At 34.0% G+C, this 19,153-nt stretch overlaps 1 protein-coding gene across 3 annotated transcripts in view; it reads right to left on the bottom strand.

Annotated features, from left to right (window-relative positions):
- Positions 1–19,153, bottom strand: part of CSMD3 (CUB and Sushi multiple domains 3) — a 1,374,620-nt gene that overhangs the window by 356,517 nt on the left and 998,950 nt on the right. For all 3 annotated transcript variants that reach the window (XM_049854130.1, XM_049854131.1, XM_049854132.1), the window contains 3 exons: positions 13,787–13,978; positions 11,035–11,161; positions 8,901–9,103 (listed from right to left, as the gene is read on the bottom strand). In XM_049854130.1, the coding sequence (XP_049710087.1) occupies positions 8,901–9,103; positions 11,035–11,161; positions 13,787–13,978 (522 nt within the window). The remainder of the gene's footprint in view (positions 1–8,900; positions 9,104–11,034; positions 11,162–13,786; positions 13,979–19,153) is intronic.

Genomic DNA, 19,153 nt, shown 5'->3' with positions numbered 1-19,153 from the left:
CTTTCAGGACTAAGGTGCACCTGACCCAAGCCATAGTATTTTCAATCACTAATGTGCATCCAAAAGCTGGACAATGAATAAGGAAGAATGAAGAATTGATGCCTTTGAATTACGGTGTTGGTGAGGAATATTGACTATACCCTGGACTGCCAGAAGAACGTACAAATCTGTCTTGTAAGAAGTATAGCCAGGATGCTTCTTAGAAGCAAAGATAGGAAGACTTCATCTCATGTACTTTGGACATGTTATCAGGAGGGACCAGTCTCTGGAGAAGGACATCATGCTTCGTAAAGAGTCAGCAAAACAGAGGAAGATCCTCAACGAGATGGACTGACACAGTGGCTGCAACAATGGGCTCAAACATAGAAAGGACTGTGAAGGTGGAGCAGGACCAGGTACTGTTTTGTTTTGTGGTACATAGGGTCACTATGAGTCGAAACAGACTCAATGGCACTTAAAAACAACAACACCTATTCAGAAATTTGGCCGTTTTGGAATAATCTTGTTTATCTCAACACTTTTCAACAATAAAAAACCCTGTATTTCATACAGTTGTTAAGTAAAGCTATAGGTATCAGGGGGGTTTGATTATAGTCACTGTTGTATTAATATAGGGACCCTGATCAGTTTGGGATAGTTTCCTGAATTTTAGCTGCCTTATTTGTAAAACTGGCATAAGGTAAGATCTTAAAGTTCTAGCAATTACATGTATGAATAAATGAATTTTTGTATGAATAAATCAATTTTGAATGAATCCTTAAAAATCAGTGGGTTTTAATATTCACTGTGTAGTTTGTTTTTTAAGTATGTCAGGAAGATTCAACAAGGTCATAGTCCAAATATGATAGTCACAAAATCTTACTTTTCCTATCTTCTACTTTTTATTGCCTTATATCTTTGTATTGACTAAGAAATTATATTATATTCTCCACTTCACTATGTATAAGGAAATCAAGATGGTAATGGGAATATGTAACTGGTAAGGAAAATCTGATTCTCAGTCAAATCAATCAGAAAAAAATTTAAATGTAGATGTTAACCTAAAAGTGGTTTTCACCCTGGAGAATTTTGGCCTTGATTGAGCCTTTGCTTTGTCTAAGAGCCATCAATTTTATAAAGACTGTTGAACATCATTATTAGTCCTGCACTCTGCCAGCTACTCAGAAATGTGGCTATCTTTAGAATTTCATTATCTTTCTAAGGATACACCTAATGACACAGCAGGTCAGGTTAAAGGAGATGGCAGCAAGACAGAGGCATTCCCCATCGATCCAGAGGGGAAACAAAGATGATTACTACATCAGATGCAAAATAAACCTCAGAGCCAGTCTTGTAATAAACTTTCAAGTATGTGAAAACCTCTTCTTTAAAAAAAATAAAATAAATAAATATTTATTTCACCAAATAATTGTTGTGCACCAGCTATTATGCTTGGTGTTGGAGATGTACTTTAAAAAGAGATAATACCTCCCTGGCCTCATTCTGTCTTATGCTCAAGTATGGAGACAAAAGCAGTGATGCAATCATTGATACAATTTTTTTTTGTGGAATCAAAAGATATGTGTTACTGATTGAATTGTGTCCCTCAAAAATATGTGTTGTAAATCCTAACCCCTACACTTCTGGTAGGATCCCTGATGACAAGTGGTGAAGTCCGTAGCTGCTACCCACGTCAGTGGTTCGAACCCAGAAGCTGCTCTGTGGGAGAAAGATGTGGCAGTCTGCTTCTGTAAAGATCTCAGCCTTGGAAACCCTAAGGGAAAGTTTTATTGTCGTATAGGCTCGCTATGAGTGGAAATCGGCTGGATGGCAAGGGGTATACTTGTGGTTATAATCACATCTGGGAATAGGGTTTCTTTGTTATGTTAATGAGACCAAATCAGTGTAGGGTAGGTTTTTAATTTTATATTATTAACATACTCACCCATTAAATTAGATTCATTGATATTATAGAACGCTCCACCTAATGGTAAACGCACATTCCTACCAAGTGCGTGAGGTACATTCACAAAACCATATGCTAGATCATAAAGAATATTAAAGTGTTAAAATTCAACTGAATTTTAATATCATATTTTCATCTTTGACACAATGAGGTTTTGAAGACTTTGATTTTGTGAAATGTGTATAAAAAATAGAACTTTTATTGGAAGTAATAGAATGGTTCTTTGAAGCAACTTATGTCACCGATATAAACTGGACTCATCTAATTATTTGTGAAGTTATACTAAGGGAGCTCCCATAACAACATATATCCTTTTAGTTTCCACCCTTGCAGAAGAAAATTTAGAATATGACATAATGAAATTAGTAGATTTGTCATTTAATCAAACGAAAAGGCATTTGGTTTTTGTTTTATTTTGGCAGATTGGTATCTTCTAGCTTTCATATGGTCAATGACACCACCATGGTCCCCATTTATATTGGCAAACTTTGTGGGCAAGTTACGTGCTCATCATCAAGTTCCTTTTCACTGAGTTTTTTTTTTTTTTTTTGTGATTAGTGCACAAACATTATGAACAATTTGTACAGGACTCTTACTAAAAATCTAAAAACCATGTAGTTAATCTATACAACTAATCCAATGATTTTCCAGCTTAAAATTTGTAGACAATTTGTGCATAAAACAAGGATATTAAGTATCAACATCTTAAAATATTCATACACTATTAGACCTCATGATTTAATATCATACATGCCACATTCTCAATCTAAATATACAATCTTTCACAGCATGTTAACAAGTTATTAGGAAAAGCTGGCCTACTATTAACAAAGATGTCATAGTACAGGGATAAATCTAAGACATGGGAGAACTTTTGATTAAGAGATAATTCTACTAAAAAAAGAAGGGAGCAGGGGGCTACAGAAGATAGGTACTTTAAAATGATCAAGACATATTTGATAAATCATACCAAAACCAAGCCTGTTGCTGTTGAGTCAATTCCAACTCACTGCGGCTCTATAGGACAGAGTAAAACTCTCCCGTAGGGTTTCCAAAGAGCACCTGGTGGATTCAAATGGCCAACCTTTTGATTAGCAGCCATAGCTCTTAACCACTATGGCACCAGGCACTTTAAAGTACATCAAGTACTTTAAAATAATCAGAACTTATTGAATGTATTATCATGGCTTCTAATTACCATTTAATTATGTTTCATTTTTTAGCTTATAAAATGCCCATTCCATTAACCTAAAAAACATTAACATAATACACAAGGCCACTTTGTCTCCTATAATTCAACATTCTAATTCTTGGTTGTTTAGGAAAAAAATTAAAAAGTACACAATTTTTCCTTCCAAAAAAAGGTTTACCACTTATCTAATTTTTTTTTTAAATAGGATCATGTGAGATTCCCTGCTTTATAAAATGTGTTTCTTGAGCTACTAAAATGTTTGTATTTATATGAGTAATAAAAAAACAAAATCCCTCTAGATCCTTTTCTGTTATCTTTTTTGGCTTAGTATCAATTTTGCAGGGATAGGTTTATCTGACACCCTTGCTGATCTCTGCCTGGTCTTTTCTTCACAACTCCTTCAGCAGAACTGACCTTCTTGGACATCTTTGTGGAATCAGATTTAAGAAATGAATATAAAATATGTACTTTTTAATTGAACATGCACTTTTAAAAATCCCATTGCTGCCATAAAAGTCTATTGCAAAATAATAATAATAAAAAAAATCTACGATAAAATAAAATTGTGAATTTACTCCCATGAAATAAATGACAAAAACACCCATGTCAAGGGCATTCAGGCTATATTCTATAGCTCTACAGCAGGATTTCTCAGACCCCACACATATTTTTAGAACATATATATCCCATATTTCCTACTACTTCCTGCTGATTCATGGCCAGGGAACTTTCTGAATCTTTCCAACCATTATGGCATAACTGACTGATATGCAAAATTGCTGGCAGGGCAACAGAGTCAAATAGTGCTTCCACTACCATCCAAGATCAGAATGGGTTAGGAGAACAATTCATTTATTTGCAAGTGCCCTCCTACATGCTGTCTTTGAAAGGGAGGTATAAATTGCTGGCATATGGAAAAGGCTGGAAAATAGAGACTGATTACTGGAGTTTGTCTTTCAGATCTATGCATATATTATAATTATTCTGAACACAACAAACATGTCTTAAACACTACTTGTTAGTTGCCTTTGGGCTGGCTCAAACCAACTAACCAAAAAATAAAAACATAAAAACCCATTGCTATTGATTCTAACCCAGAGTGACCCTATGGGACAGAGTAGAACTGCCCCACAGGGTTTCCAAGGAGTGGCTGGTGGATTCGAATGGCCTACCTTTTGGTTAGCAGCTGAGCTTTTAACCACTGCACCACCAGGGCTCCACACACTACTTGACGAGACCAAATATGAAGTAGAAATGTAGCAAATACATCTTAGCTTATTTTAACAGAACCGTTAATGATAACAAAATGGAAAATATAGGTCAAACCACTCAGGATGCTAGGACAGCAGGCGTAAACTGGACTGTCCTGGGCCAACTGGGACATAGGTCATTCTAATATAATATGTGTATAACGTCAGAGCCCAATTCTGACTCATAGCGACCCTAATGTCAGAGCAGCAGAGACTAATTCTGCCTTGGAGTCCATCAGTAGGTTTCCTAGAAGTACCATATGACCTGGGCCTGAAAAATGACCAAGAGTTTATAGATTTTGAATGTGGGCATGATAAGCAAGAATATGGAAGTTTGCAAAAGACACAGAAATGTGAAAGGACTTTTGAGGATAGTGCGGATGTGTGTAAATTAATAGTGAGAGGCGAGGTGGGCAGGAAGATTAAATACAAACTGTGCATGACTTAAATGTAAGGAGTTTGAGTTCAGGACTGTGCAGCCATTAAAGAATTTTAAACACAGAAGTGATGTCCGATTTTTATTTTAGAAAGATCACTTGGGTGGAAATGTGGAGAAAAGCCAGTCTGGATGGATAATGAAGTGGCTAGTTGGCTGCTGTAGTAGTGCAGGGAGCAATAATGAGGATGGCAAAAAAGACAGGGCCACCTTGCAGTCCTTTAAGGCTGGAAGAGTTTAACCTCTCATGGCTAAAGGATTCATTTCCTTGAGAATTTTCAACAGTACAAGCCATGAGCCTTAGCATTTTGTATTACCCAGCAGGGGCAGATTCTTAACAGTGAGGTCAAAGAGTGAAGAATATGGAAAATGCTCTGTCAAAATCAACTATTTGGTGGGCAAATGACAGAATGATACCCAAAGATGCCCTCCCTGTGGAACTGAAGTGGAAGGAGACAGTCAGATTACAAATCTAAGCAGGGAATAGAAAGACTGAGTGCTGAGACCAAGGATAGCACACAGGACAGCATGAGGTGGCGATGTCAGATTTAAGCAGCTCTGATTAAGCAAAAGTGTCTCACAGACTATACCACCAAGAGGCAAAGGCAAACTGACAGATTCAACAAAGAATGAATAGATCACGAAACAGAAGGCATGAGGCTACTAATGATGATTATAAAGTTGGTACGTGAACTATATTTCAGTCAAATTCACTTTCCACCATCTTCCCTAACATATGTTTCATGGGTTGCATTCCACCTCTGAAGATTGTCCTGCTACTATTGTCTGATTCGTTCCTTATTATTATTGTTATTTTAACATGCAACAAACAACAGCTGCTATGTGCCCAAGAGAGGAATGGATCTTGTAGTGGAGGGTGGGTAGAATAAAAGTCTGGCATAACTGAGGTAATAACACCTCCTTATTTTATTTACTAGGACTGTCCTGGTTTATGCCAGTTAGCTTAATTTTTAATAGAGCTCCCTCTTACTCTTAAAAATATTCTAGGTTCTGCTTGAAAATTAGCTTGTCTTCCAGCAGGGAAAAATGGTAGAGCCAGAGGGCAGCTGTCTCTTTTAAACGGGCGCGCACCGCATGCTCTACAGCTTTCCATCATTCTTCCCCACTGCTTCACTAAGATAAATTACTTGCTTTTTGAAAGTGTGACCTCTGCTGTGATGTTTGGGACCATAATCAGGAAGCCAAACTGATAAAGGTGTAAAACTTCACTAATAACACACAACTAATAATATGCAACAGATAATATACAATTGTTTCCTCTAAACTAGCTTTCAAATATATATTGTTGTTGCTACAACAACAACATAATAATAATGATAGCATATCAAAGTGACAACCACTAACCATTTACTATGTAGCAGGCATGGTGTTAAGCTCCTTTCAGACAGTTCCAGGCATCTGTTAACAGCATGACCTTGAACAAGCAAACTGTTTTCCCTAAACCTTAGAGTATTTATTTGTTAAATTTATATGATTTTTGTGAGAGTTGAATAAGATTATAGATATAAAGTGCTTAAAATCGTTCTTGGCACCATGAAAAGACCTCGTTCATGAAAATAATATTTCCCCTTTAGGAATCTAAATACTTGGAAAATTCTGTAAGCCTGTGTGTTACAAAAGTTCTCCAACCAAGAGGTTGATTTTCATTGACGGATGCTTTCACAGTATATTAACCTTCAAAGGAACTTCATTTCAATAGGTAGGTTTTAGTTTCAGATCAGTAGTGTAAATTTCTATGTATCTTAAAAGAATATTATGAAGGCAGATTTATTAAACCTTGGTATGATATGTTTTGTTTCTATAACTTTAACATGCACTATAAATACAGTAGAAACCCTGGTGGCGCAATGGTTAAGAGCTATGGCTGCTAACCAAAAGGTTGGCAGTTTGAATTCACCAGGAGCTTCTTCGAAACTCTATGGGGTGGTTCTGCTCTGTCCTGTAGGATTGCTATGAGTTGGAATTGACTCAACGGCAAAGGGTTTGGTTTGGGTTTTTACAAATACAATACATATAAAAATGCACTGCTAATTTCACAGAACAATTCTCAATAAAAATACTCTGAAACAGACATAAAATAGCCTGTTTATATTAAATGCAGGCACTTTGCATTCACAAACACTAGCCTGAAGCACATTTTGTACTACCGTATGTAAATATTTAATCACTATAAGCATTTACATATAGAACACTACCAAACAACAACAACAAAACAAACCCACTGCCGTGAAGTTGATTCCAACTCACGGCGACTCTGTAACACAGAGTAGAACTACCCCACAGGGTTTCCAAATAGCAGCCAACGGATTTAAACTGCTGACTTTGTGGTTAGCAACTGAGCACTTAACCCCTGCACCACCAGCGCTCTGTAGAATACTATATACTACTGATTTAAGATAAAGGAAAGAATTGCTGATTGCCAAACTACCACCAGAAAGAGCTGAAAAGTGAAAAGCAGTCACGAGCAGTTCTCTGACAAATTGTTCCTACTTCAAAGAGTGAGATAAACAGAAGAAAACAGAAGATAAGTATATGATGACTTGCTTAATTCATGAATGTTTCAGAAATAGAAGCCATTTGTGCTCGCCAATTTCATGATCATTTTCTTATTTTTTTCATTCCTTTTTTTTTTTCTTTTTCACAAAAGATCTGTTTAAAGTGCAAATTTACAGATATTGGCTCTTCTAAGCCAACACTTTTTTCTCCTACATGAGCTTGGCTTAGGCAATACAAAATAATTCATTTGTGTTAGTCAATTTAGTCAAACAGCTATGTTCTGTGAGCAAAAAGCCTGGCAAGTCAGTTGTATAATTGTATTGATCAATTGCTTGCCTAAAGTAATATATTTAGTTGACAGTCATTTCAAAAGTCCTTCACGCTTTTCCCATTTTTTTTTTTTATGATTTTTCGAATCACTCACTTGTACATTTATTCATCTAATGATTATAATTCTCTGGACATCAAATACCTCCAGGAGGTATTTTCTTAAGTGTGCTATGCTAATTTTTTTTACAGCAGCATGTAAAGAAAAATTGGCATAACAGCATTTATGAAAGTACCGTGGGAAGGAGAGCATGGCTGCCAAACAAAGGTAGAAGGTGCACATCATTGCATAAAAAATACAGTATATTCAATACCAAGTGCTACATACATATAATCGTGTTCCATCCTAATAGCCTATTTATGAGATGAGCATTATTGCTTCTCTGTTGATTAGATAACTCAGCCTGAAGTGAGATAAGGCGTTCTCAGTTATCAGTTAAGTAAGGAGCCAGGATTTGACTTCAGGCACATTTGAATAATACTGGTTTGTACTTTCTTCCCATCAATAATATTGAAAATCTTGATAGGATTCTGTTAATAGGATATTTTTAAGACTATACAGTTGAAGGATTCATTTGATAATTTTCTCAAAAAGATAATGTGACTTGGTAGTAAAGAGAAAAATAATACTTAAAAGTTTTACGTTTTCATTAATTTTCTCCAACCACTAATGTAAAATCTCTTTAACAGAACAACATTTTGCGACTTAGCAGTGCCATAAAAAGAGAAAAACAACTGTGAACACTGGTAATTACCTACAAAGAATGACATTTCATTGTTATGGGAAATCTTTAATTTCAAGTAGATTTCAAATATTTTGTCAAATATACCTGTGAATATAAAAATTAAGATCTTTATCAAAGGAAAAACAAAATTAGTAAAAACGTAGGTTTTTTTTTGTAACGGCAAGAGTTCAATTCCTTTCTCATCATATTTAAAATACGTGGTTTTATGATATGTCCACATTACATGCTTGTGACATTTAATAATTTCACTAGCAAATTCTTTTAACATCACCTTTATTTTACGTATAATTGATTTGACCATCGGAGAAAAGCTACTTGTGTCCCAACAATTAATCTTTTACTTTAACTGCAGAGGAAAAGGAAGAATACGGATAAGAGGATTTAAGATCATTAAAATCTAAAACTTAAAATTTTGAACAGTAAAATTAATGGGACTATTTAAATGACATTTATATTTTGCATTTAAGAAATAATAGAAAAAACTCACTTGAAAATTGAATTGCAAATCCAGACTTGCTGATATAAAAATCTGTGTCGAATTGGATGGTTACTATATTGAGGGTGCTATGAATTCCTTCAGGAATAAGGGATCCACTGATTTCCTTTAAGAGCATCTCATTTTCAGGTGGACCATCCCAAACTCGGAGTATATCATGTGATGCTTCCGTATCAAAAGCAAGAAACTGTAGGCTGTAGGAGAACCATATACTGGTTGGATTATTTTAAACAAGGATTAAATTTCACATAAGGGATAGGAAAAAATATATACTTCTTGCCTTTTACTAGATATTCCTTTTATTCTAGAAAATACAATACAGAAACAGTATATTATATATATCTTAAGGGTTATTCATATATATATATACACACACACATATATGTTACTTATATATAATCTTAAGGAATTTTTTTCTCTACCAGTATAATTTATTTTTTTAGAATATAATTAAATACACTATTATATCACCTTTCAAAATCACAGGAATTTTAGACATGCATTCTTTTCAGTGTTCATGAATTTTAATTATAGTAACAGTCAATGACATTTACACAGCATCTTCTATGGCCAGGCACTGTGCTAAATATTTTACATAGATTTTCTTGCTTAATCTTTATAACAATCCAGTGAGGCCAATGCAATTTTTATCTCAATTTTACGAATATGGCAAATAGCATTTATATAGGTTAAATAATTGCCAAAGGGTGACAGAATCATGATTTGAACTCAAGTTATCTGAATCTATAGCACACACTTTACCATTTTGTTATGTTCAATCTAGTCAGCTTTATGTCTAATTTAGAGAAAATCAGTGTTGCTATAGCATCTGACCAGAAACCCTGGTTGGTGTAGTGGTTAACAGCTACAGCTGCTAACTAAAAGATTGGCAGTTCGAATCTACCAGCCTCTCCTTGGAAACCCTATGGGGCAATTCTACTCTGTCTATAGGGTTGCTATGAGCTGGAATCAACTCTATGGCAACGGGTTTGGTTAGGTTTTTTTTTTTTTTTTATAGCATCTGATAGTTTTTGTACCCAGTGACAAATAATAGAAATCCAATTATATCAACATGCTTGATTCTATATATACCATAGTCTTGTTTGATATGCGAATTGTAATGGCTTTAAATTTAGATAGCAATTTAGTATCAAATATTGTTCATTAATTAAAACACCATAACAGAGTCATGTTGAATTTAATTTTTAAAGTTTACTAATTCTATTGTTTAAATAAAACAATGTGTCATGTCGACTAAAGAGAAATAAGCTGGGGATATACCCAGTGACCAAATTACCTTGAAAAAGCAATGTACCAGTTCCCATTACATCCAGCGAAGTATGAGAATTGTACCTTTCAGCTTGTGATTTGAAAAACAATATGTCCACAACCACTGTCACCACTCAGAAAACTGTCCAAAGTTCCATTTACACAAAGTAACAATTCTTAAGTTTTAAAGCTATTGCTTTGTGAACAATAACACACTAAGTAGCTCATACGTCAAGAATTGTTCATTTATTAATCCATCCCCAGCAACTGCCATAATCGTAACACTGGGACAAAGCACCTGTGTTGAGCTTGGAAACCTGCTTGGTGTTAAGGATATAGGAGATGACGGGTCTGCCCTCGTGTGAAGGGCAGCAATGTGCAGAGTTGTAAACCATCTAAACTAAACACAGAATCTAAGGAAAGAGAAAGCATATCCAGTTTAAAGGGCCAAAAGCAGATGCTGAGAAATGTGCCATGGCCTGGGAAAGATGTTAGCAGTTATTCTCTTTCTAGTCTTATTCCTTCTAACGTTAAGTCGTCAAGAATTGAAGTAGCAGAGTCCACAAGAAGCAGAAATAGTCCTGACCTGCTATGACCTCTTCTAACTATGAAAGGCTTCACTCTAATGAGTGAAATAAGCTAGCTCTGTGGTCTGTGAATCAATAAGTCATGCGTATGAATACTTATTCATATAATAAATTTAAAAGAATCAAGTTTTCCCTTGCCAAGGTTAATAATACTAAAAAATGTTGATCATTATTATATACAAGGGCCAATCAGGAAATTCAGATTTCTTTCCAGTTTCCTTTTTCCCAATAAGAAAAACAGTATTTTAGAGAAAATGAAATCCATTTACCTGACGATGTTACCTGGATCTACCTCAATCATCCACATGCAACGCAAATTATTGTCATATGGAAAGGGGTAACCGGGAGATAAGATTCTTCCTGATGACTCCCCTTTAAAACGACCTCCACATTCAGCTAATCAAAAAGAATAAAAAATTTGTCACGATTTAATGCCAGTCTTTTCAAAGGAATCCACAAATTTCTCAAGAGTATGTGTTTTTCACATTAAGAAAAATAAGGATTAATTTTTCCCTCTTCTCGAAAGTATAAATTTGTATAAATCTCTTCAGTTTAAGGTATTAGTTGAAGCAAGAATACGTTGCGCAATAATGTAATAGTGTTTTATTATCACAAAAAAGATAATAAAATAAACCTAATTAGGGAATGAAAAAAAAAAAAAGGACGCACTCAAAGACTCTGACTTGAGGATTCCAAACATTTTAAGATATGTTGTTAAATAACGGTAATTATAAAAGGAAGACAGATGGCAAGTTGCTCACTGCTAGTTGGTTGCAGGCTGAATAATTCATCATCTTGCTACCCCACCTCCGAGAAAACCTAATTTTTATTATAGTCCCTCAGGCCTTCTAAATTTCATTGTCCTTTTATTCCCCCTTTAAATCACTCTAAACTCTTTCCCATTTAACCTCTCAAAAGTCAAAGTAGCATTTTCGTTTGATTTTTTACTCCAGTAAAGTCTAGTTTGGTTTTGATTTAATGTGCTCTCTAATATTTATAAAATTTATTGAATTAACTAAAATGTAAGTGTTAACACACAGAATAATACAAAGTTTATCTTTTAGGGTATTTTCTCTGTTTTAATGCTATTTATTATTATTGGGATGTCCAGAGTGATTTCACTTTGTTAGGTAGGCAATCCAGAAAAAAATTCTCAAATAATCCAAAAAATTGGAAAAAAAAAAATTCTTAGCTGACAGAGGCAAAAATATACACATAATAAATATTTAAGGTTAATGAACACACACAAAACAATTATGCTCTTAGGCCGGGTGACAAAGATATGTAGAGTTGCCAGTAGAACACACCATCTAAAATGGAATTTCATTGTCTGTAATCATGCAAATCGTCAGCATCAAACGCCAGACACAGTGTCCAACTGTTTACAGCCGTAATTCTTCATCATCCACCACGAAAAAAAAAAAAAAATGGATTACTCTTTCCAGGAAATCTTGAGTAGTTCTACAACAGTAAGTTTTGACTCAGGAGATTTGTAAATCTAAAATGAATTGATTCATTGTAAATCAATTAAAATACTCATATCTCAAACCACATGCCCTTCCACTTGCATAAAATATTTCCAGAATATAATGTCTTCAGTATGTCAACACATAATAGAAGATTTATGATTTTAATGTATTTGTTTTGTGATACTAATTTTTAAGGACAAAATCACGAGTCAGTACTGACAAGTTTATAGTTTCGTGCTATTACCATCTCTGTCTCTTCATTTAAAATATTTCATAATCATATCAAAGAATATAACCTCAAAGAGAGCTTATCAGTTGTACATTTCACACAAAACCTATGCCAATGGGCTGATCCTTAGTCATATTCCAGAATCCCAAGTTTCTGGCATTTGGGGTGATTACTGTTTTAGATATCATCCTTATAATCTATGTAAAATTCAGATGTCATATTAAAAGAAAGTATTCTAACTGCATGTCAGTTAGATAAAAGCATATTTCTTTCTGCATGAATCAATGTTTAAATAAACCATTTGAGGACTCATAAAATCAATAACATTGTGAAATTAGTTACAAAGCCTCTAATGACTAAAATTTCAACTTTTCCATTTTTATTCTACAAAATTTTGCAGCTATTCCTATGTTGATAATATCAACTAATAGAGATTAGATTTTTTCATGTGTCCCAAAAGGTTCAGGCCGATTGTGTTCATGTGGGCTTGATAGAGAATGGATTTCTGCCCCCATAAACACCATCAAAAATAAGAATGGCCAAAAAAGTACTGCATGTTTGTTCTGTACTGAAGAGTTAGCGTTTTGTTGAAATCACTTTTTCTTTTGTGGGCCTAGTGTTCCACCCCAGCACCAACTTGATCTTTGGAGCAGGAGAGAAAAAAGCAGAAGTCTCTATCAATACTTGTCTATACACTCTCCCATCCCCACATTCCCAGTCACTCATTAATGGATTTACAAGATGGTAGAAAAGAGCTGGTACCACAACTATGGGAAGTAAAGAAAACAACCATTTTCTACTTCATATAGGCAATGTATCTTAAGTCATTGGGTCTCACATTTCCCTTCATTTTATTATGTTGCAAACACATAAGAAAAACAAATGTACTTTGCAAAAGTACATACACAAAGTCTTTAAAGTTATTGAGACTAGTTTGCTCTTTTAAAATCCATCTTAATCCCAAGGTGGGCAGTAATTTTGTGAATTAAAACATATTTGGCTGATGTGATTCAATAAACGTGTGTGACTAAATGTCTTACCATATATTTGTACTGAGCTTTATATTAAGATAGGAGAAATAAAATGACTTCATATATTATACTGTAACAATACAATATACTCATTGATGAGATTATGAACATGACTTTTTTACTTTTCCATGAATTTTTTTTTTTTTTGGAAAAAATGAGCTATGAATTCATTAACGTTTTGATTTATGATGTGCATTCTGTGTGTGCAGATGAAATCACTTAAAATATACAGTATATACTGATAACATTTTCACAGAAATATTATGTCATAAAATTCAAAACAGTATCCTACCAATGCAGGAAGGCAGAGGATAGTCCCATGCCCTTCTTTCTCCTGTCATGCATTTAAGAAGGCTACTTCCATGGAGAGTGTAGCCTGGATTGCATCCATAAATGATAGTGCTACCGGCAAAGTGGCCTTGGTCACTGATCTTGTACCCAAATTGTGGGACACCAGGGTCTTCACAGTGTGAAAGTTCAAAACCTGTGAGAAAATGTAAATTGATTAAAGGCAGAATTTAACAGGAGGATTAAAAACTACAGATTGTACCTTATTCTATATTTATTCTGAGTTGTATTATTCTTGCCATATATAATTTTGATAGTATACACTAGCCATAGATGATTTTTTTTGTGACAATGAGAATTTTTTTTATTTTTCAAATTTATTAATGATACTCTGTGTTCTATATGACTATATCATGGATATTTATAGTATTAAGTTTTCTGCCTAGTTCAAGCGATTTATAGCTAGTATTACATTCTAGATAATATAACTGCTAGGATTATATCATCAAAATTTTAAAAATTAGACAAAATATGTGAAATTAGAACTACTCCAATAACAAGTATGTCCACTTGCAAGTATAACTTTAGACTGCTCTTTACGTTCATAGTCTTAGAGGAAAGTAATCTCAAAATATACCTTATTAAGAGGTAATATAACAGTAATCAGCTTGAAGAACACTGAATTTTCATCTGCTCCAGAAAAAGTACACCTCTCAAAAATTCTCACTGGAAAAGAATATAAAAGCTTCCTAAAATATAGCTCCCTATATTTTATCATTCTGGAGTTCAGGGAAAACATTTTTGTGTTTCTGCAGAGTTGTTTCATTACTTTATTTTTTCTGGAAACTTAGGATCCAGGACTAAGAGCAAGCCTTGAGAGTTAATTATCAACTATATAGATAGTGAAAGAATTCCAGTGAGATTTACCTAATTCTGGAGGACGTATTTGTTTATATTTCAAGGGAGAATGAGGTGCAGAACCTTAAAGATGGCTCTGCTTAATAAAAGCAGGAGACACAGAAGGTTTGTTTGCCCCTGGAGATACGTATGTATACTCTGACAAGTTAGAGTGAGAATTCAGGATTCTTTCCATTCCACCTCCAAGAAGCAGTTTTTTCTCCCTCCTTTTTGGAGGGAGGAGGACACAACTGCCTCTTTCTCCCCTGTCTATAAGCAGAGTAGGTTCATTTTTCTTTATCCCTTACCTGTGGAGTAGCTGGCCACTTGTGTAGGAGATTTTTCCATCTAGCTCTCATCATGTTGTCATAGGTGTAAGGACTGGGATGATAGCTACCTGATGTAGTTATTATCACTACTTAAATGATAGTAATTAATAGGTCTCTGATCCAGAATATCTTGTTTGCACATTCAAGATAAAATTAATAAAGATGGCTATTAAGAACCCAGTAGTCATAGGACAATGAACTACTGAGATCCTGAAAGAACTAGAGAAGGACACTCTAATTTAATTTGAAGCAAATAATACGATACTAGTAACCAAAATCTAAAGTCCTTAGCTATGTAGTTCTGTTTTTAATGGTTTGTAAAGTATAAATGTAGGATAAATGACATAATAAATTCACCAAAGATAATTATTGACAAAATTGGGGTTGACACAGCTTCTGAGAATAGAGAGTTATAAACAATGTACTAGATAGCCTCATGAATGAGAAATTTGTGATTTCAAGGCAAATAATGTTGGAGAGGAAACCCTGGTGGCGTAGTGGTTAAGTGCTATGGCTGCTAACCAAAGGGTCAGCAGTTCGAATCCACCAGGTGCTCCTTGAAACTCTATGGGGGCAGTTCTACTCTGTCTGTGGGGTCGCTATGAGTCAGAATTGATTCGACGGCACTGGGCCCTGGGTAATGTTGGAGAAGGAGAAAACTTAATGTCTTAAATTATATGGTGATGAAAAATAGATTTTTGTCTCTTTTAGAGGCACCGAATCTTGAGCAAATTAATCCAGTCTTGAACAAGGAAACAAACAAAAAAACATCTATTAGCTCACTGATGTCAAATCACCAATCTGCATCATTGATTTCCTGGACTGTCACTGTGTATATAAAATCATCATAACTTGTACAACTTCAAGTACTGAGATTTTCGTATAATTTCTGTATATTGAGAGAAAGATTAACTGTCAGAGAACATAAGTAGATAAGTAGTCCTTCCTAATCTCTTTTAAAGGGGTCTTAATCATTCTCTCCTTTGTTAACCCAAAGAACAATTTTGCACATTTTAATTTCTTTATAATCATTTGGGCTTTTCTTTCTTTTTTCCCCTATAAATTGGGCTTTTTTTTTTCTTTCTTTCTTTCTCACCGTGCCTACCAAGCACAAATCCTGTCACATAGCATATGTGCAATAATTCAACTATTCATGAATGGTATGGATTCTTAGAGGCAATTATTACTTCTGGGATGTAAGCAAAAATAAACTAAAGTAATACTGATAGAAACTGAAATTTGAGAGACAATATCAAAACAAACACAGAAAACCAAAAGGAGCCTAGGAAATTTCCTGTAGGAATCAATTTGTGACACCCTCTTTTGCATCAAAATGTCTTGAAATCCAGCAAAGGCAAAGTGCTTCAGAGATAGCTATACAAGAGGTTAGCAGTTGTTATCTCAAATTGTAACATATACAATGAAATAGAGAGGCTACATGGTCAAGCAAATCAGTCTTTTCAAGCACAGAAGAAACAGCAGAAGTAGTAACTTTAAATTTTAGGACACATTTCTTTACATAAATCTGCACACTTATTACTAGATGTAAAGTGTCCCCACTCAAAACATAAGTTTGTGTTCCTTCTACAAGCATGACATTCAGTTTATCATTCAAGATACAGACACTTCTGAGTTTTACCATATATCATTTCTCAAAATAAAAATGGAAATCAAGCTCTTTTTTCAAGGTTTATTACCAAATTCATCCTTCTTTAATTTGAATGTTCTGTAAATGTGGCTGGCAATTGCTTGGTGATGAGGTAAAATGGAGATATTCTTTGTAAATTAAGATAATTTATAATATTTTGCATTGTAGATGAAAATGCACAGGGACAATAGTATATAAGCTACAAAGCACAACATAATTCAGTCCAATTTGGTGGAATTATTGTTGCTTACTCATAAATATTCAGAACTGTCTTATCTTTATGGAAACATTCAGCTGCCAGAGTTTTCACTGAAAAGCTCAAATACTTGAAACTGACAATTAAATAAAGATGTGTATGAAAAATCACATTCTATAAACATTCACCATTCCTTGTGAAATTTGGTACTCTGACAAAACAAAAATTTCTAGAGCACAAAATGAACTGAAAATTCTCATTACGTAAATTCTTTCTGCTTACTAAATAAACTGAAATCTAATTCCTCCCCTGCCTCCATGTAGTATATTTCTTTTAGTATTTCAAATTTATTTTTGTTATGTAATATTTGAAACCTATGAAAAAGTACAAATGATAGCATAATCAACTCACCATCTCACTGTAACAGATTATAGTACTGTGTCATAGTTTCTTCAGATTAATATTAACTCAGACTAGTATTCAGGTTAATTGATATTCATATTAATTGATTTTGACCAGTATTATTGATATTATTAAGAGCGAATATTGAAAAACACTTCTCTCATATCCCTGTTCATTCCCATTCTGCTTTTTCCCTATAAATATTCAGAAAATAGTATTCATACATATATATGTATAATGTTTTAGTATATATCTATATGTCTATGAACAATATATAGTATGTTTTGTAATTATTTCTACATTTTCTGAATAGTATGTGTTGTGGATTGAATTGTGTCCCCCAAAAATGTGTGTCAATTTGGCTAGGCCACAATTCCCAGTATTGTGTGATAGTCCACCATTTTGTCCTCTAAGGTGATTTCCCAGTGTGTTATAAATCCTACCTCTATGATAATGAGACAGGATTAGAGGCAGTTATATTAATGATGCAGGACTCAATCTACAAGATTAGGTTGTGTCTTCGGTCAATCTCTTTTGAGATATAAAAGAGAGATTGAGCAGAGAGATGGGGGGGGACTCATACCACCAAAAAACAAGAACCAGGAGAACAGCAAGTCCTTTGGACCAGGGGCCTCTGAGCAAAGAAGCTTCTACAGCAGTGGAAGATTGATGACAAGGACGGTCCCTGAGAGCCAACAGAGAAAGAAAACCTTCCCCTGGAGCTGGCACCCTGAACTTGGACTTGTAGCCTCCTAGACTGTGAGAGAATAAATTTCTCTTTGTTAAAGCCATCCTTTTGTGATATTTCTGCTATAGCAGCACTAGATAACTAAGATGGTATGAAAACATATATATGCTTCTGCAACTTTATCTATTGCCTAGTATTGTGCATTTATCTTTGTATTTATAAACATACACACAGAGTTTGTTAATTTTAACTACTCTTTGGTATTCCCTTAAATTTATATTTAAAAACTGATTTATTCATTTTCCAGCTGATGACTATTTATATTGTTTCAAATTTTTCACTGCTACAAAAAAGCTATACTTCTATACATACAGTGACACAAGATCTCATCAGTAAAATAGTATCAGCTATACAAGTTTTTTTTTTTTTTTTTAGGCATACTGCTTAGGTTTATAGCTGATATTTGAAAATTCACTTTTTAAATATAAGTAAGCATTTTTTATGCAACTTAGAATAAAGAGGAAACCTTGGTAGCATAGTTGTTAAGAGCCGTGGCTGCTAACCAAAAGGTCAGTGGTTCGAATCCACCAGGTGCTTCTTGGAAACCGTATGAGTCAGTTCTACTCTGTCCTATAGGGTTGCTATGAGTCGGAATCAACTCTACAGGAACGGGTTTCATTTGTTTTTTCTTTTAAAGAGTTCTTATATGCTTTACTTTTTGAAACTCAGTCAGTTAAAATGTAGATATATATTTAGTATGGTAAACATAAAATGCTAGAGTATTTAATGATGATGAGAATATTGTAATTTTATGTACCAAAAGTAAAGAACTTTCAAACTGTTAAGTAAAAAGGGGAATAGATTATTAATAAGGAAATTGAGAAGGTATGTTATCTAAATACAGTAGGGGAACATATCTATTTTGAAATACTAAATGTTAATAAAAGTTTAAATACTAATTCAAGGAGACAAATAAAGATTAGACTATCAATTTTAATCTTCATAGAATTGTCTGGTGGACTTATATTAAACATAATAATCTTTAGAATTATACTTAATATTTGTTACTAAATATTCTAAAACTTTGAAACAACAAACTTTGGAATGCTTTAAGAAGATAACCATTTATAATTAAAAAAAATTAATTTTGTTTTAAGTGAAAGTTTAAAGCTCAAGTTAATTTCTCATACAGAAATTTATACACATATTGT

Source organism: Elephas maximus, chromosome 15, assembly GCF_024166365.1.
Source record: "Elephas maximus indicus isolate mEleMax1 chromosome 15, mEleMax1 primary haplotype, whole genome shotgun sequence".
Lineage (NCBI taxonomy): Eukaryota > Metazoa > Chordata > Mammalia > Proboscidea > Elephantidae > Elephas > Elephas maximus.
This window is presented reverse-complemented; position numbering and strand designations above follow the sequence as displayed.